General features: G+C 40.9%; 1 protein-coding gene across 2 annotated transcripts in view; it reads left to right on the top strand.

Annotated features, from left to right (window-relative positions):
• grin1b (glutamate receptor, ionotropic, N-methyl D-aspartate 1b) overlaps positions 1 to 15,252 on the top strand; it is a 72,446-nt gene extending 57,194 nt beyond the window's left edge. For both annotated transcript variants that reach the window (XM_060906725.1, XM_060906726.1), the window contains 2 exons: positions 8,122 to 8,232; positions 15,187 to 15,252. In XM_060906725.1, coding sequence (XP_060762708.1) covers positions 8,122 to 8,232; positions 15,187 to 15,252 — 177 coding nt within the window. The remainder of the gene's footprint in view (positions 1 to 8,121; positions 8,233 to 15,186) is intronic.
• Positions 15,253 to 20,646: the final 5,394 nt, after the last annotated feature.

Raw genomic sequence — 20,646 nt, 5'->3', positions numbered from 1 at the left:
TAGGGAGAGCTTGTAGCCGCAGCCATTGTAGTAGAATTGTATATAGTAGGGTTTTCCAGAAGAAAAGGTAGAAGTAAAAGCAGAAGTAGAACTAGAAGTAGAAGGCGGAATATGGCGTTTGACCGACAAGATGGCGTCTGTCACAATCTGGATCGGCTGTGACGTCACATGCAAGTGCTCCATACATTGTAGCCACTGCGCAAGGCTGTTCCCCCCATCGCGCTCCTGACCGCGCTCTGACTTTTCTAACCACTAGCACAGTGAGATGTATTAATGTTTCCCTTCTCTGCAGAAGACACGTAATTTTTCTATTAAAAAAAGAGATGCATTGGGTTGTTTGTGTCGTTTCCTTGCCTGCACGTCTTAATGCAATAGCGCTCATTTAGGCTAGTTGTTTTCTTGTTTTTAAAATGAAACAAATGTCGATTTATTGTATTCTTCCCCAGCAAGCTTAGGAAGCTTAGGAACATCACTGCTCGAATATCTGCTAAACTATCATTTTAATGAGAGCACGGGTAGACAAACTAACATTTAAACATAACTTCGTTTTATTTAAGACCTTCCGTGTCAGGTTCCAGGCTCCGCGGGGTGCAGCTGCACCACTGGTGCTTCTGATCACTTCCCTGGGAGAAATGTTTCCCGACTTCAGAACTTTGGCTGAAGTGGCGCTGGTTATTCCAGTCTCCAGTGTCGCAGCAGAGCCGCGGGTTCAGCCTTCAGAATAAAATTAAAACGTCAATGAGAAGTCGTCTGTCTGAGGCAAAGACGCAAAATTTAATGACAATTGCCTCGGCAGCAGTCTCCATTGACGACTTTGATTATGCGCAAGCGAGCTCCCAATTTAAATCCATGCGGGCCAGAAGGAAGGTTTGAGCTCACGCAAACAGGTCAAATTAGATTGTCACTTAAATCGTTGTAGTGGACTGTTCATATTTGAACTGCAATTGTCTTGCTACGTTGTAAAATAACATTGTTCATATGCCCGTTAAGGCACAACGGCCGCAATGTTTTTTAGCGGAGGGAAAATGGGTTCACAAGTGACCGAACGTCAGAATCTCTGTTCATCTTTTTGCATCATAAATACATAAATAAATGATTAAATAATACAAGCTTGTTCTGTGAATTAATTTTTAAATGAAAATGAGTCCATGAAAACACAAGTTATTAAATATATAGCATTTATAGCCTATATACATTGTCATTTAAAAGTTAAAATAAAATGACAGATAATAATGGACAATGACGGAATTTTTACGACCCTCTCCGTCAAAATGACGGACAATGAAAAAGTCTAACGCAACCACTGGGTCAGACACAGTATCTCAGCTTGTTATTTATTTGCTCATGTACTGTTGACTTTCTGTTTGTGCGATAATAATTAAAAAAAAAAACTTTTTGATGATCTATTTCGAACAGCAGTAACAATTATTTTTAACTTTGCTAAATCATGAACCATAGATGTTATTATACAGTATGTACGGGTCATTTTAAGATAGTATTCCGATACTTGGAAACACCACCTTGCATCCGAAGAATGCAAAATTTTGTTAAGTCCTGCCGTACGAGCATTATTACTATATTAGTATTATTATTTGTACTACAACTCACTGTATAAATTAATTAAGGATGCCACAACCTATTTTTCTTCAACATTTTTCTTTTTTCCTGCTTGAACATTATTCAAAGTAATTCCAAAGCTTTCTGTCATGAGCTAGCTAGCATGATAGCTAGCTAGCATGATAACTAGCTAGCATATTCGAAATGACCAGATAAATCGTAACCACTGTACTTGCTCGCAAAGTAAAAAAAAAAGAAAGAAAAAAGTCCTCATACACAAGGCTTATATCATGAGAATTGATTTGTAATAAATTTTCGAGGCAGTTTGTGAAATTATAATGCTTACTGTTTGGCTAAAAAAGCTACCGCTAAATGTTCTGAAAAGGCACACTTGCAGCCGAGCTAGTTATGTAGCTAGCTATAGTAGCTTTATAGCTTATAAACATGTCTGAGTCTATGACTATTAAATATTATCAGTTCATAAGTTTAAAGACTTTACTTTCTAGTGCGTAATATACAGCGCTGTGCAAAAGTCTTAGGCCCTCTATTTTTTTTCCATACAAACTTTGTTATAGAGTTCTAGTTTATTTAGTCTGGCTAACGCGACTTCAAAGCTCTGCGAGCATTTGGTCTGGCAAAGATATTAAGCCCAACCGTTTCCCAAAGTGCGTGGTTGACCTGCCTGCCTGAAATGCCTCAGTTTGCTACTGGTCGAAGCCAGAAAAGGCTGTGACGAAGCTTAAACCAATCACATCACTCTTTCCTCTGACGTATGTGACGCGACGGGGCTAACTGGTAGATTAAACTCTTACTGAAGCCGGTCAGGAGCAAGGCAAAAACATCCTTCCTTTCAATAAATACTTCCAGGGCTGCTCTTGAATGCTTTCAATACAGCATCTACCGCTGTGTCAAAGGCTTGCCACTGCTCCATGTTCGTAATGTTTCTCGTGAATGAAGCGCTTCCGGCATAGATTCTGTAAACAATCTATGGCTTCCGGTCGCAGTTCTACCACGTCAGTGCCTTGAACACGCCTCTACCCAGGGCCGTTGGAGATGCTCAAAGTTGATTGGCTCCCGATTTTTCGGGAGCTTGGAAATGCTGTAGATAGCTTGCCTTGCCAGACTAAGCTCGCAACAGGCCCTCGTGTTGCGTCACACTTAGGATGGGCGGGCCCAGGCTATATTTTATTACATCTACATTATCGAGTCAAAACATTACAAAAACATTTTAGAGTCCAAACGTTCGTTTTCCAGCACAAAATTAAACGTGACAGGGGAAAAATGTTTGTATCTGAGCGACATATTACATAAGAGAGGACTTTTCGGATTAAAAAAGAAAACATAATGAAGGCGACTGGGTTTTGGTGCAAAAACGAAGAAGCGTCCAGAAGAACTGTGGCTGGTTCTGGAAGATGCTCAGTAAAACCGACAGCTCATTTCCTTCCTTATAAAGCTGCACTCATTGTACCTGAGACTACTGTTGTTGCTTTTTTTAAGGCAAAGGGTCGTCTCACACCAAATATTGACTTTGTTTCATTTATTATGGCTTACTGATTACCGTTTATAGTGGTTTTTTTAATGTTGAAACATTTCATTTCATTATTTTTAAGGCATTTTTGGTCTACAGCATTTCTTTACATGTGCGTAAGACTTTTACACAGTACTGCCTGTATATACAGGAAAAAGAGCTCTTACCTAATGCCTCCTTAAATCTGAATTTACCCCCTGATTATCATGAACAGTATGATGTCAGTACAGATTTTGGCAAATAAGGATAGCCATATGAGTGGTATATGAGTGGTTCACTGCAAATTCATGCTAAGGATTGATTCCTTCTCCGTCTTCCACTGTGGGCATCGTGAGGAAGCAGCTCCTTCAGGCACATCTAATAAACCACCGCTAAGTAAAGCAGTACACACACACACAATGGTGGAGTGGGGCAGATGCACACTGGGCAGTGTTCAATCCAAAAGGCCATGCGAGCTGAATGTCTCAGTGGGGTTCAAAGCAGGAACCAGAACCTCATCCTGTGTGTGTTCAGATCACTGTTCCTTCACCACTGGCCTCTGACTCCGTACACGCTGAGTCACTGGCCTATTCAATAGCAAAAAGCTGGTGTGAAACAGCATGGCCTGCCCTACTCACACAAAAAACCCCAGCTGTGGTGCTGTAGAGGGACAACACAGTGTTTGGTTTAGTATAGTGCTCACTGCATGAGCTCGCTGGACTCGAAATGCATTCAAAGTAAAAATATTAAAGTACCCCTTGAACATGTTAAAAATAATGCAGAATTATTAAATATCTCATCTCATTATCTCTAGCTGCTTTATCCTGTTCTACAGGGTCGCAGGCAAGCTGGAGCCTATCCCAGCTGACTACGGGCGAAAGGCGGGGTACACCCTGGACAAGTCGCCAGGTCATCACAGGGCTGACACATAGACACAGACAACCATTCACACTCACATTCACACCTACGCTCAATTTAGAGTCACCAGTTAACCTAACCTGCATGTCTTTGGACTGTGGGGGAAACCGGAGCACCCGGAGGAAACCCACGCGGACACGGGGAGAACATGCAAACTCCACACAGAAAGGCCCTCGCCGGCCACGGGGCTCAAACCCGGACCTTCTTGCTGTGAGGCGACAGCGCTAACCACTACACCACCGTGCCGCCTATTTAACAGTTATTCCACTAAATCGAGTCGTACATGAACATGACCGATGAGGCGCGTAGCACCGAGACTGAGTGGAATAGCTGTTTTATTCTATCCACATTCACTGGATTTTGAGAAACAGAGCATTTTTATTTTTTGCAAATCTGATAAATAAAAAGTTTATACAAAAATAATTTCCGCTTAACAAACCAGTGAAATGACAGTCGCAATTTGTGAAAAATGCTATAATAATAATTCTTGACAAATAAAAAAGATGGCGTCACGGTGGTGTAGTGGTTAGCGCTGTCGCCTCACAGCAAGAAGGTCCGGGTTCAAGCCCTGTGGCTGACGAGGGCCTTTCTGTGCGGAGTTTGCATGTTCTCCCCGTGTCCGCGTGGGTTTCCTCCGGGTGCTCCGGTTTCCCCCACAGTCCAAAGACATGCAGGTTAGGTTAACTGGTGACTCTAAATTGACCGTAGGTGTGAATGTGAGTGTGAATGGTTGTCTGTGTCTATGTGTCAGCCCTGTGATGACCTGGCGACTTGTCCAGGGTGTACCCCGCCTTTCGCCCGTAGTCAGCTGGGATAGGCTCCAGCTTGCCTGCGACCCTGTAGAACAGAATAAAGCGGCTAGAGATGATGAGATGAGATGCGCGAGCTAGCTAGCTTAGCTTAGCTTAGCTTGTCGGTTTGGCACTTCAAAACCTGTGTCCTTTAGCAAGTTACATATTGCGTTCGTATCCGTAGCCTTTTACAAAATGATCTTACATGTAATGCTCCAGAATCTTTTTTTTTTAACAGAGGTACTAAGAAAGTCTGTAAAATATAAAAATATTTTATACTGTGCTCACCATGTGTCCATTAACAGAATTAGCCAGTCAAAAAGAGTTAATTATTTAGAAGGGGAAAAAATGTTTTGGAGTTCAGGGGTACTTTAAAACTGTGTTATTGATATATGACTTATTTTCTGCTTGTTATCCATCAGGCAAAGATTAAAAAAAAATAATAATAATCTGCACAGCAACAAAGCCCACAGTTGTTCTCTCAAGGTCATTTAGGCTTAAATATTCAAAAGTTTGTACTTGATTGTCTTCCTCACGAAATGTTTTGGCTTGAAGGCTCTTTTGCGCCTACCAAAGACACACTGGTTAATATTGGCCTACACAGTTCTACCCACATGGAGACCCAGGGCCAGCACTAATGAGGATGTACTGATTAGACTGCTGTTGGTCCGCGATGCGAGGAAACCAGGATTTCATTGTTTCTTTTTCCTTGTGGTCTATGAGCTAAAGGAAAAAGACAACAAACTAGCAGATAAAAGAATAAGGCAATATGTGGCTTCATATAAACACAACGCTATATGAACCAAACCAGTGCATGAGATGAAACACATGGTGATTTTTTTGGGGGCGTTAAAAGAAAAGAAAACCTGGCCTCAAAACCCAGAAGTGTAAATCTCATCCCATGGTGCGATATGACACAGCTTGCCTCACTCACACCGTGGCTTTCTGAATGCCTGACTGCTCCGATCTGCCTCTGGCATTTGCACTTCAAACAGCGCGTACCAGGTGCAGATCGAGAACCCGTACGCTCCGAGTCGGCTCTCCAGCGCTGAGACACTGGCTCATCAGAGGGAGGGGTTTGAAATGCAGCAGATGAAAGCACAGGAGCATGAAAGAAGGAAGACAGTCATGCTTTCTCCAAGTTCTTCCACTGACCTACTGAAAAAAAATAGACTTGAAACGTCACACTTTTTGGTTACACTGTCATGCATTGTGATGAAAAAAAAAATCCTGCTTTTCTGCCTGAAAGAAAGAAAAATAATGATGAAAAGAAAAAGTATGACCCTTTTGAGTCAGAAACGTGCTCATACTGTTGTATAACTATAAATATTTTATTTTAAAAAAGCGCACTTTATTTTACAGACGTGTTTCTGCTTTAATTTGTTTAAAATGTAGCGACATCAATGTGACATTACGATATCCATATGTAATTCCATAACATATTGAAATACATTCATAATGTTTTGCGAATATTTATTTAATAATTAACTCAATGTACTTGCAATGCACAAGAAAAATACTTTAACAAAGGCAGCAGATTCAACACCAGTTTCCCCCGTTGACTGTGAGAGTCCCTCGGAGGCGCATCGCATTCTGTGTATTCGGCCGCGAGCGAGTCGCTCTTTGTTTCGAACGAGTGGTCCGGGTCCCTCGTAAATTCAGAGCAAACTAAAGAACTACTTTGGTTACGATGTTGTTTAGGAAAACCATGTTAGCTTGACGATGGCTCTTAGGAGGTAATTAAAAACACTCTTGGCCTTAAGAGGCTTTCAGGAAACCCACCCCTGGTTGGTTCACTCCTTTATTAAGTCTGTCATTTTATCAACATAGTGTAACATTTAGATCTAGGGATTTTTTATTTTGCGCTCTGGCAGCCACTTTGAGTTTCATTTTTAGGCATATTGCATGCTTGTTTGTCGATGGCGACGCTCTCCACTTACCTCCACTTATCTTGATGGCCCGATTTCATTTTCAGGTCGTGCTGACGGCACTGACTGCCGATATTTATTAGTAGTTTGGTCCTGCGTTTCCTTTCCTTCGCAACACAGCGTCTTTTCTTCTCGCTTTCCGTTACTGTAGCCGGTCTTCCACGTTTCTTTTGCACACTCACGCCCTCCATTTTGCTCTTCTGTTTCAAATGTCTATCCCACAATGCTTTGCGCAAAACGGGAAAATTTGCCCACCATTTGTATATTTAAAATGGGTCACGTCGAAGCAGACAGGAATGGCGGAGAATTTAGAGGCATGTGCCCCTAAATTCATTAATAAATGTTATTAAGAACAAAAAAAAGGGAATAAATTTGGAGGTATACGATTCGGGTTTGATAGCTTTCGGTCCACGAAAAAAAATAGCTAGGTGTCGGGGGAAAATTTTTTTATGACCTACACTTGAAAAATCTGAAAGGCAGTCTAGCTTTAATATTTAAAGATTCCTTTAATTGCCAAGACAAGGTCAGTTCTATGCAAATAATAATAATAACTAGCGTTCTCAAATCCTGTGAAATAAAGTGCAATTGAAATTCTTCATTCTAAGGAAGTATAAGTTCGTGAGTTCCACTAGATGAAATCAGGGTCCATTAGGCCCCAAGACAAGTCTGAAATCTGTAAAGGACAGTACCGGATAAGGTCAACTGTCATGTCATATTTCATTTTACATTTCCTTTCGGTTCCATGTACTGCATGTCCTCTGGTTGAAGTCACCCCCCCTCTCCCCCCTCGTCCCTGGTATTATCCTACCCCCTCTTATAAGCCCTCACACCCCCTCCTTAGTCCTCCCAGCCATTACACTCAACCAACCCTGGGTATAATGCAATGGGACTGTCTTGAGTTTCAGTTTGAAATTTTTTTTCCTCAGTTGGTTGTCCATTCCGTCCCCTCGTCCATAAAATGAACCACTCTTACCAAAAAAAAAAAAACCAAAACGTGCTTATTTCTGTCTTTATTGCTTCTCATTTTGCTCATTTGCTTCGCTAATGCTTTTTTGCTTTCCATTACTCAGAAATAACTGGGGAGGGCTCTAATTCTGAATCATGCCATCCTCAGTAGTGGTCTCTTCCCCTTCAAGAGCCTGAGGATTGTATGGTACGAGTAGACTTTTAAGTCTGAATATAGTGCTTATAAGTGTCCTTTTTTGCTCTGTAGAAGCCTGAGGCTGCATGAAAGCACTATGTCAGGATGGAGTGAACAGGAGACGCCATATTTCTTACATGACGGCGGTTAAGAAAAAAAACACACTCAGCTGTAGTAGTATTAGTATTAGTATGAGGTTAGTAGTAATAGTAGGATAATAGTGATAGTAGTAGATTGGACGCAAATAATTGTTCTACATATACTGTATATTTATTTTAGGATAGGAAAAGTGGTAGAGCAGAGCCCGACCCCAAAAAGAAAGCCTCTTTTAGGTCCATCAGTACCAACCTGGCCTCCAACATCAAGAGACGTAGGTCCTCCAAAGACACGGTAAGGAGATGAAGAAATGACACCCTGCCCTGTACTTCTTAACCATTTCTGATTCTATCTTTCTATCTTTCCTCTTTCCTGTTCCTCTGGATTCTTCTCTCGCTCCGTCTCTTCCTGTCACCTCTTCCATCCAACTTCGCAAAAAAAAAAAAAAAACCTTCTCATCTCAGACTCTCTCTTCACCCCTCACACATGGAGTTACGGTCATGGCCACATGTCTGTCAGTCAGCCATCAGTGCTCCATCCAGACATTTGTTTGGGAAAGCCCAATCATCAGGGAATGTAGTGAGCAGGGTCATAGGGAGGAGATGAGTTTAGGGGTTGTGGGTTATGTCCTTGTAGTCCTTGTTAGTCCCTCCGACAGGAGGCTAAGCTAGACTCTACTTGAAAGCCTGTGCTGGACTTTCTCCCGCGCCTAACCTGGATGGGACTTTAAGTTGATGCTCTTACTTTTCTGTTGTTTTGTTTTATTTTCATTTTCGTCCTTTCTTTATCTGTGTGCCTTGTCTTCCCTTTCACTGCTCAGTCTTGTTAACAAAAGCGTATTTCGATGGTTTTTTTCCACCTCCCATTTTATGTGGTCAATGTCACACATATTTCATGGTTAATTAAAGAAAAGCAGCTAAAGGAAACCCAAAAAAATAATAATAAATAAATAAATAATAATAATAGGAATACATCACTATAAAATCACCTTGGTTATTCCCAAAGCAGGGTTTGTTTTTAACCTTCAGGTGTTTTCTTTGCAGCGTTATCGACTCAAACTCTTTCCACCCTTCAGCTCTTTCTACAGATGAATAGACGTCCCTTTATGTTTTTGCTCCGATCTTTGAATTTTCCTACAGGTTCCGAATGGGACAAATCTCCCGATAACAATCATCATTCTTTCCGATTCTCTCTTGCTTTACTCTACTCTTTTTGTCTTTTAGGTGACACTGTCTTCAGTTTTTAGGTTTGATGTTCTGGTTCTGACTGTCAACATCCTGGAGCATTGTTATTTATTTATTTATTTATTTGTTTGTTTATTTGTTTATTTGTTTATTTTCCCTGAATTTTCCACACTTACATGTGAAATGATGCCAGCTTTACTTTTGCCATTAAAACATCCAACATAGGAGTGGTCTCCATGTTCCTTTTTGCTGTCAACTTTGAAACCTCTCAAATCGTTTGAGAGCTCAGTCAAATACGTTGAACACCTTCCCCCATCTGGATACAAGGAATAGAAAATAAGGACAAGGCAGAAATGTGCCATACTTATATATCTTAAGGATTATCATGTTTCTAGGGATATAGGGTTGTACGTAGATTCATGCAGGTCACACATAGGACGCAGGAAAGAGTTCGTCAGAAGTACAAACAATACAAAAAGAAAGAAGGAAAACCCTATTTCTTTCGAATGACGTTTACCCATCTCAGTCCTAATCATCCTTTTTCTTTGATATCAGTGTGTTTCTTTATAAATGGATTTGAATGGACTTGTAAATGTCGGTGTCTACGCCACATGCCACACTGCCTCTCTCCTCTTTATCAGCATGACTCCTGTGGTTGTTGTTGTAGAAGTAGACTCGTGATGTTCACCTGTCTGTAGACAGGTGGCGCTGTAGGTTGTGATTGGGAATGCTCACACTACAAACGTGGTCATCAGTGAGGCCGCCCACCACGACAGGCTGCCCTGCCTGCTTTTACCTCCACTGTACGAGACGCTGAGGAAAAAAATAAATAAAAATTCACGTTTAAGGGTCAGAGATGAATCAGGCTTGTACTTTCACTCTTGTATTCTTAGATAACAGTGATAGTAGCCTGCTAAAGGGTTCTCTTTCATGCAGCTAGAACTCATACCCACACAAATAACCCTTAAAGAAACCTTTTTTTTTTTTGGAGAGTGCAGACTCTGAGTTGTAAACAGAAATCGATAAAAAGGCTGAAAGGGATAAATTTAAAATTCAACACCCTTAGAACGTAAATCTTGAATGTTCCTTAGCTGGGTTCCAAATGGAGCCACTAAAATGCCTCCTTTATCAAAAAAGCCTTACAGAACCCTTTGAGTGTATAGTATACACTACCGTTCAAAAGTTTGGGGTCACCCAGACAATTTTGTGTTTTCCATGAAAAGTCACCCTTTTATTTACCACCATAAGTTGTAAAATGAATAGAAAATATAGTCAAGACATTTTTCTGGCCATTTTGAGCATTTAATCGACCCCACAAACGTGATGCTCCAGAAACTCAATCTGCTCAAAGGAAGGTCAGTTTTATAGCTTCTCTAAAGAGCTCAACTGTTTTCAGCTGTGCTAACATGATGGTACAAGGGTTTTCTAATCATCCATTAGCCTTCTGAGGCAATGAGCAAACACATTGTACCATTAGAACACTGGAGTGAGAGTTGCTGGAAATGGGCCTCTATACACCTATGGAGATATTGCACCAAAAACCAGACATTTGCAGCTAGAATAGTCATTTACCACATTAGCAATGTATAGAGTGGATTTCTGATTAGTTTAAAGTGATCTTCATTGAAAAGAACAGTGCTTTTCTTTCAAAAATAAGGACATTTCAAAGTGACCCCACACTTTTGAATGGTAGTGTATGTTTGTCCAATATCCAAATATGCCTTATAGTTATAGTTCAGCCAGGTTGCACACTCTAAAGGGTTCTTACGTTTGTCTCAGAGGCGAATAATTTTTGACGTACAGTACCAGTCAAAAGTTTGGACTCGTCTACTCATTTATATTGTTTTTCTACATTTTGATTCTGTGTTTTTTACTCGGCAGAACAATACTGAAGACATCAAAACTATGAAATAATATCCGGAACACATATATATTTATTCTATCCACATTCACTGGATATGAGCAATCATGCACTCTGATTGGCTACTCTACTACTAGGCTATCAGCTCATATACCGTGAGTAGAGAAAAACAAAATGGCAGAGCGTGTTGCTGAACCAACCAAGGATGAAATAAATACTCAACTCAAAAACAAAACTCCGGACAAAAAAAAAAATCACATTTTTCACAAATTGCTCCTGTTATTTCGCCGGTTTGTTTACATTTTAAGCGGAAATGATTTTGTCGGACATTTTGTGTATAAAGTTTTCATTTATCGAATTTGCAAAAAATAAAAATAAAAATGCTCTGTTTCTCCAAATCCAGTGAAGGTGGATAGAATAAAACAGTTATTCCACTCAATCTGGTTGTACATGGCTTATAGACAACTCGGTGCTACGCGCCTCGTCAGCTATCAGCTCATGTACAACTCGATTTCGTGGAATAACTGTTAATTATGTGGTAAACAAAAAACAAAAAGTTTCATATTTTAGATTCTTCAGCGTATCCAGGGCTGACCTTAATGACGCTTTGTACACTATTGGCGTTATCTTAACCAGCTTCATGGGCTAGTCACCTGGAATGCTTTTCAATTAACAGCTGTGCCTCGTCAAGAGTTAATTAGTGGGCGAGTTTCTTACCTTCTTAATGCATTTGAGAGCAAATAATCAATAATAAAAATACCAAATAAATAAATAGCCCTATTCTACAACTGGAGTAATCCATATTATATCAAGAACCGCTCAACTTAGGAAAGAGAAATGACATCAATCATTACTTTAAGACATGAAGTGCCTTTTAAATAATAAAAATAAAGAAAAAATATTGAATTAGAAGGTGTGTCCAAACTTTTGGCTGGTACTGTGGGTGCAACAGCATAATGGGAAGCCATGGCCTAAAGGATAGAGAAGCAGCTTTGGGACCAAAAGGTTGCCGGTTTGATTCCCTGGACCACCAAGAATGGCTGAAGTGCCTTTGAGCAAGGCACCGAACCCCCAACCGCTCCCCAGGCTGCTCTAGGTATGCTGTACATCGCTTTGGATAAGAGCGTCTGCTAAATGTCATTAAAGTAAGCATGTTTCCCGATCAGAAAAAGTTCCAAATAGAAATACAATGAATATAAAAAGTCTGCACACCCCTGTTAATATCGCAGATTTTAGGGATGAAAAGAAAATAAATGATGTCAGAGTTTTTCCACCTTTAATGTGATACAGTAACAACATACAAGTGAAAACAAATAGAAGTGTTTTGGAGGAAACAAACTTGCCATAAACTGGTTACACAACTGCGCACACCCTTTTATCACTGGGTGTGTGACTGTGCAAAAGAAGCTGCAAAAGAACACATTCATTATTTAAGTAGAAGCACAGTGTTAAAAAATACTCTGGTAAAAATACGGTAGAAGTACTGATTCAACTTCTTTACTCAAGTAAAAGTACAATGCGCTCACCGGCCACTTTAATCGGAACTTGTTCTTGATTCTAAAATTCCTCTTCTTGGCTGCAGGAGTGGAACCTAGGGTGACCAGATTTCCCTAGTCTGAAACCGGGACACTTTTGCGTGCGACCATGCTCGTGCACGCACACCTTTTTTTTACGTAAACGTGACACTCAGAGAGGTGCTCTTATTATTTTGTTGAAGCTCACATTTATCAACATCTCACATGAAATAAAACAAACAGGCATTTTGTTATCTAGTAGCATAGTGGTATACAGATCAGTTAAATTATGGTCAGACAACAGATTTTGTAATGGCTGAGAATAGGCCAGGCTATGTCCATAGGCCACATTTACACTGATTTATTTCACCTGTTTGTGAGAACACCAAGAAGAATGCATATGCACATGTAGGCTATATCTCTAAAATTGTATGCACTATAGCATGAACTTAAAAAGTAGGTATGTGACCTCAACGTAGCCTAGGTCAGAATCAACCTTACTAACCATTCCCCACAACTGAATGAATAAAGCAAGATGTGCACAAAAGTGAACACTTTAATGGAAGGTGCAACAAACTGTTCAACACAGCAATATGGCCAAACTGTCAGAATGGTATGTTAAACAGAAACAAAAAAGAGACAAGTGATTTGAGAATATACACTCAAACAAAACAGCAGTAAAGGAGGAGAGGGGCGACAGGCCGAGGAAAGCCCCCACAGGAGTGCACAGCATTTGCAGCATAGGCTACCCAACTCAGTACAAGAACAAAGCACAGGAACAAAGCTAAGGCGACTGTCAATCCACCCACCCTAAACAAAATGCATTAGCCTATGTATATTTACAAGAAGAGTGAATCTTTTCCAGTAGGAAAAGTAGCCTCGCTTGTGTTTAGCCGTTTTAATGTGATCCTGTATATCGGCGTTACCACCGTGGGCTACGGAGAAGGAACACTTACAGTGTGTGCAGTAGGCTTCGTGTGCATTGTTCTGCACCTCTCGGAGGAAGGGGTAGGTGCCCTGTAAATCTTTGGAAAAGGTACATTTTCTTTTCGGCATAATTGCTGCGGCATTACTGCTGCTAGCTGCTAGACAAAGAACATTCGCGCCAGTTAATGTTTATTTTATTGTTGCATGGCAACCCGTTCTGTTGTCTGGAATAATGTGGCTAAATAAACACCCACGCCACAGGGCCAGGGGGCAGTAACCAGGAAAGTTTGCGATTCCTGTCAATTCATCAAAATAGTAAATGCAGACATTTCTCCGCTAATGATTCCCACGCTGCTCAGTCGCAAACGTCGCGAGTGGCGAAAACTGGGACATATCCGTGTCCCGACAGACTTTTGTCGGGACTCGGGACACACAACCCCAAATCGGGACTGTCCCGGTAAAACCGGGACGTCTGGTCACTCTAGTGGAACCCGATGTGGTTTTCTGTTTTCTGTTGCATGCTGAGATGCGGCGGCACGGTGGTGTAGTGGTTAGCGCTGTCGCCTCACAGCAAGAAGGTCCTGGGTTCGAGCCCCGGGGCCGGCGAGGGCCTTTCTGTGTGGAGTTTGCATGTTCTCCCCGTGTCCGCGTGGGTTTCCTCCGGGTGCTCCGGTTTCCCCCACAGTCCAAAGACATGCAGGTTAGGTTAACTGGTGACTCTAAATTGACCGTAGGTGTGAATGTGAGTGTCAATGGTTGTCTGTGTCTATGTGTCAGCCCTGTGATGACCTGGCGACTTGTCCAGGGTGTACCCCGCCTTTCGCCCGTAGTCAGCTGGGATAGGCTCCAGCTTGCCTGCGACCCTGTAGAAGGATAAAGCGGTTAGAGATAATGAGAATGAGATGCTGAGATGCTTTTCTGCTCACCACGGTTGTAAAGAGTTGCTATATCCTTCCTGGCACAAAAGCTCGAACCAATCTGTCCATTTTCCTCTGACCTCTCTTATCAACAAGGCGTTTGCTTCCACCCACAGAACTGTCCCTCACTCACTCGATGTTTTTTTGTTTTTCACACCATTCTGTGTAAACTCTAGAGACTGTTGCTTGTGTGTGAAAACCCCACGAGATCAGCCGTTTCTGAAACACTCAAACCAGTCCGTCTGGCTCAAACCGACACCCATGCCACAATGAAAGTCACTGCATCTAATAAAGTGGCCAGTGAGTGTATAATCAGTGTACTAAATGGTCAGAGGAAATACTTTCAATGATATAAAAAAAAGATCAATAATCTAAAAGGTTACGTTGGCTGTTAATGACATCTCATGGCTGTGTGTTTCCGCTCTCGTATTTAATGAAGACGGTTACTATAGTGATCATACTTCTGACTTGGGTAAATTATTAGCTAAGGGCTGGGAGACATGAGCTCTTATGTTATATCATTCCTCTGAGAGACATTTCTAGCCCTAGTGCAAGACGTATGATGCTGTGTTAATGAATTCTTATGCAAGTTTAAATGTTTACAGTATATTAAAAAGAAAAAGCGCCCTAATAAAACTCCAAAACGTCCTCAGTATGTTTGACATTCAGTATTTCTACATTAAATCTGAGGCAAACACAGCCTGTGGTGGAAATGGGATGTGTCTCACTAATGAAAAATGACTACTAAATGGCCAAATGAAGGTTTGTTTTTTTTTGTAATGCATTAATGTTAATAGGAAGAATTATTATTCCTGTCGTTCTTTTTTTCTCCTCTTCATCTGTAGCCATATCCCACGGACATCACTGGCCAGCTCAACCTGTCCGACCCTTCCGTCAGCACGGTGGTGTGAACGCAGACAAGAGAGTGAAAAAAAAGGCAAGCTAGACAAAATGAGAGGAAGACTAGAAAAGGAGATGTTTGGTGGGGGTGGACGACTGAAATTATACCAGACCTGCTGATCCCTTTCTATCAACAACATTACCATCTGAGCCAGTACAAAACCCCACACAATCCTGCGCCTCCTCCTCCTCCTCCTCTTCCTCCATTCTCCTCCTGCGTCCTCCTTCCCAGGCCTCTGCGAACATGCCCAGGACACGACTGTGACACGTGAAAGAAACTGCCAAAAAGACGTCCTAGGAGCTGAAACGTACTGCCGCGACACGCCCTCACATGAAAACACCCAGCTTCATGTTCCACATTTTCTACGCTCATAAAGCATGCTCATAGCTTAAGAAGTTATAAAGTTATCCGAAACTTAGTTCTAGTTATCTTCGGCTTGGCTATCATCCTTACATTGGCTTCATTCAGTGGTCACTCTACCTCCATGTCTCCGCATATTAAAATATATGTAGCTGATTTAAACACTAACTTTTGCTAAATTTCATGTTTCATTTGCATTTTTTTTTTGTATATTGTATACTGCTGATGTAAACTATACCACTTATTGGTATTTGTATTGTTATTAAACTTAGGCAATAGATAAATGGTACATGTAGAGTAGATTCAAGGAGAAATCCACCCTGAACTATTTGTATACTAACTTTAATAATTCTTCATTTGCAACCATGTGACCAAAACTGCTTGCGTTATTCATTGGCCACCGCCATGTTGGAGGATATACAATCAAACAATATGGCATCTGTAAACAGCATCTGTAAGCATTTATCTGTATCATTCTGAACTTCAGTATCATCCACGTCTGTATCTCATGCAGTGGTAAGAGTACAGACTGGAACGTAAAGAGGAGTTACATTTAGAAGCTTGTAGTCATTTCTCAAATCTATTTTAAAAACAATAATTTTGACTGATTCAAAAGACAGATATCTAACATACTACGATATAACATATTTAGTGATAAAAGAGCGCTCACCGGGAGAGGAGGCCGCAGTGTTTGAGGAAGTGGATTGACGTGAATCTTGTTCGATTGACTCTTTAGGAAGATTCTTCAATAATTTTGCGTTTCTTTCAGCGCTCTGTAAGCCTCGCATTTCGAGCTACTGCTTTAGTACCATCTTTGATTTTGTCGTGGCCCATATTTTGTGTTGGAGCCCAGTCTGGATCGGTAAAATTCTAGCGATCAGCTGGTTTCCCTAATGGAAATAAAAAGCAAAATAAAAGCAGCAGCATCAAAAATTATATACAGCTCTTTTTAAAATGAAGTAATCGTCGAAGCCTTTGATTGTCGGCTCAAGCACTCGATGATCGCAGCGAGTTTCTGTATGACCAGGTGATTAAATGATCCAGTATTTCTTATATATTGCGATCTTTCATTAATAACTAGTTCGTAGCACTTACCGTTGATAAAATGTTCACTGCAGACTCGTGTGGTTTTTGCTTTCTCATCGCTTAGATCAGCCCGGTTTGTGTTGGACAGCCAGTGACGTCTCCGCTCCATGGACAACTCTCTTGTTTTTTCTACTTGATTATTTATAACTAGCAGGTTACCCGGCGTTGCCCGGGTTTTGCAACCCGGAAGTCTGGGGTTGCCCCCAGACTTCCATGTCAAATTTGATGAAAATCCATCGAGAAATGGTGATGTTAACCCAAGACAAACAAAAATCCAAACATCCACCACCCAGGGGCCCACCAGGGACCCTCTGTGGCCCCAATATGGAATTTCTGAGTTCTGCCAAATTGTGGCTATCTCCTGTACCTACGTGCCAAGTTTAGTGAAGATCTGTCGAGAGTTTGTGTTGATAAATGTAATGTGAAAGGCATTGAGGGAGGGGGTGGGTGGATGTTGTGCCCTCCCTGGGGCCTGTACATGGATTTTGTTTATATCTGCAAAATTCCAGGTCATCCCCAGACTTACTTGCCAAATTTGGTGAAAATCCATCGAAAAATAGCGATGTTAGCTCAAGATAAACAAACAAACTTTGCCACTTATTATATAGATTGCTGGAATCCTAAAGCGCTTATAAGTCTCGAATAGAGTTGTGCTCGCATCCAATTACAGCACAAAGAGTTGGCATAGCGAAGAAACAAAAGGAATTCTTGAGCGTAACAACCTCTCGAGGATATCTTCTATAGTAAATGTGCACCGCGTGAGTTTGTGTATATCCTTCAACATGGCCCACTTCCGGTTCAAAGCCTCATGCATAATTAGCTATGATGTCACGTGCAAACGAAGAATTCACATGATCTTCAATTATGTCTTGTAATTAACTTTTTCATCGACATGTTCATCTAGTATTTCCATTTTGGTTTGACAATCTGCTAACAGTATTCTAGTGATAAGGGATTTAGCCCTTATTTCAAATCTACCTAAAGACAGCGATGCAGCGGTGCTTTAGCCATTTAGTCTGTCTAGCTCTCTTACATCTGCACACATCTGTACACTCTGTACACTCAGCTTCGAAAGAGTTAACTTTCACGCTAATATGAAGGTCATTGCTTGCTCAGGTGATTCTCATATATGGCTGACTAGCTGAGCTGAAACTAGTAGAGTTGCATCGCATTTTATTCTGAAACTCTGAGTCTAACATTTGCGCCAATGTTTCTGCTATTTCTATGTTGGATTTCTTGGATAAATAATTTCAAAACTTTTCCCACCTTTAATGTGACCTATAACCTGTACAATTCAATTGAAAAACAAACAAATCTGTTCGGGGCAAAAACATAAAAAATAAAAAACGTACAATAAGCTGGTTGCGTAAGTGCGCACACCCTTAAACTAATACTTTGTTGAAGCACCTTTTGATTTAATTACAGCATTCAGTCTTTTTGGGTCGGAGTCTATCAGCCTGCCACATCTAGACTTGGCAATATTTGCCCACTCTTCCTTACAAAAGCGCTCCAAATCTGTCAGATTGTGAGGGCATCTTTTGTGCACAGCCCTCTTCAGGTCACCCTACAGATTTTCAATTGGATTTAGGTCTGGGCTCTGACTGGGCCGTTCCAAAACTTTAATTTTCTTCTGGTGAAGCCATTCTTCTGTTGATTTCGATGTATGTTTGGGGTCATTGTCGTGCTGAAAGATGAAACTCCTCTTCATGTTCAGCTTTCTAGCAGACACCTGAAGGTTTTGGGCCAAAACTGACTGGTATTTAGAACGGTTCATGATTCCCTCCACCTTGACTAAAGCCCCTGTTCCAGCTGAAAAACAACAACCCCAAACCATGATGCTGCCACCACCAGGCTTCACCGTGGGTATGGTGTTCTTTTGGTGATGCGCAGTGTTGTTTTTGCACCAAACATACCTTTTGGAATTGTGTCCAAAAAGTTCAACCTTGGTTTCATCAGACCATAGCACATTTTCCCACATGCTTTTGGGAGAGTTGATGTATCTTTTTGCAAAATTTATCCGGGCCTGGATGTTTTTCTTTGACCCTACTGCATAGTCCAGACATATGGAGAATACGGGAGATTGTTGTCACATGTAGTACACAACCAGTACTTGCCAGAAATTCCTGCAGCTCCTTCAGTGTTGCTGTCGGCCTCTCGGCAGCCTCCCTGACCAGTTTTCATCTTGTCTTTTCATCAATTTTGGAGGGACGTCCAGTTCTCTGTAATGTCACTGTTGTCCCATATTTTCTCCACTTCTTGATGACTGTCTTCACTGTGCTCCATGGTATATCTAATGCCGTGGAAATGTTTTTGTCCCCTTCTCCTGACTGATCCCTTTCAACAATGAGATCCCTTTGATGCTTTGTAAGCTCTCTGTGAACCCTGGCTTTTGCTGGAGGAGGCAACTGAGTAAATGTCTGAACTTTATTTGGGGTAAATCAGAGTCATTTTAATTGATGGTGGGTGTGAACCCAAAAAGACTGAATGCTGTAATTAAATCAAAAGGTGCTTCAGCAAAGTATTAGTTTAAGGGTGTGCACACTTATGCAGCCAGCTTATCGTACCTTTTTTTAAATGTTTTCCCCCCAATAGATTTGTTTGTTTTTCAATTGATTTGTACAGGTTATAGATCACATTAAAGGTGGGAAAAGTTTTGAAATTATTTATCGTGGTCTCATTTTTTTACATCAGAAAAACCGGTCATTTTAACAGAGTGTGTACACTTTTTATATCCACTATATGTTTGAAAAGGTTTCATATTTTCTCCTATTAAACACCATCACCATCATAACCACACTCGCAATGTCCTCCTCTGACATCATCACAACACACATCCATTAATTTCCCACACAAATAACGAAAGTACAGCCCCAACCACAAACCAACACCAGAATCGCTAATCACATCACAAATATTTTGATCGAACCATTCACCAAGTTTCAGGGTGGAGCTTTCCTTTATGCACTACTGTAAATAATGCTATGGGTATTATTCAGGTCCTTGTATCTTTTCAAATCATTTCACTCTCTCCTTCATCACCTTCTCAAAAAAAAGAAAGGAAAAAAAATCCCAAAACATTTTGCTGAAGTGATCTGGATCTGTTAAACCAACAAAACTGTGCATCAGTTTATTTTTTCTGTTTTTTTTTGTGTAATTTTTTTTCCACGCGCTCCCATGTTTCTTAACAAAAAATCAAGCGATTGAATCTTTTCAGAAAGTGCAAAATGTAGCAGATTTATTTTCTTTTATTTATTTATTTAATTTTTTTTTTTTTTACAAAAAAAGCTTTGAGACTCAATGAACAAATGACTGAGACCCAAGGAGGAAAAAAAAAACAAAAAACAAGTGGTGTAAATGTAATAATGCAGCTATTATTACAGGATGTTTTGAGCGGAAGGTTTTAGGATGTACACTACCGTTCAAAAGTTTGGGGTCACCCAGACAATTTTGTGTTTTCCATGAAAAGTCATACTTTTATTTACCACCGTAAGTTGTAAAACGAATAGAAAATATAGTCAAGCCATTTTTCTGGCCATTTTGAGCATTTAATCGACCCCACAAATGTGATGCTCCAGAAACTCAATCTGCTCAAAGGAAGTTCAGGCCAAGTTTACATTAGACCGTATCTGTCTCGTTTTCTTCGCGGATGCACTGTCCGTTTACATTAAACCGCCTGGAAACGCCGGGAAACGGGAATCCACCAGGGTCCACGTATTCAATCCAGATCGTGTCTGGTCCGGTGCTGTGTAAACATTGAGAATACGCGGATACGCTGTGCTGAGCTCTAGCTGGCGTCGTCATTGGACAACGTCACTGTGACATCCACCTTCCTGATTCGCTGGCGTTGGTCATGTGACGTGACTGCTGAAAAACGGCGCGGATTTACGCCTTGTATCACCTTTCATTAAAGAGTATAAAAGTATGAAAATACTGCAAATACTGATGCAAATACTGCCCA

This window comes from Neoarius graeffei, chromosome 24, assembly GCF_027579695.1.
Source record: "Neoarius graeffei isolate fNeoGra1 chromosome 24, fNeoGra1.pri, whole genome shotgun sequence".
In the NCBI taxonomy this organism is placed as follows: Eukaryota; Metazoa; Chordata; class Actinopteri; order Siluriformes; family Ariidae; genus Neoarius; species Neoarius graeffei.
The sequence above is the reverse complement of the archived record's forward strand: the minus strand, read 5'-3'. Positions and strand labels throughout refer to the sequence as shown.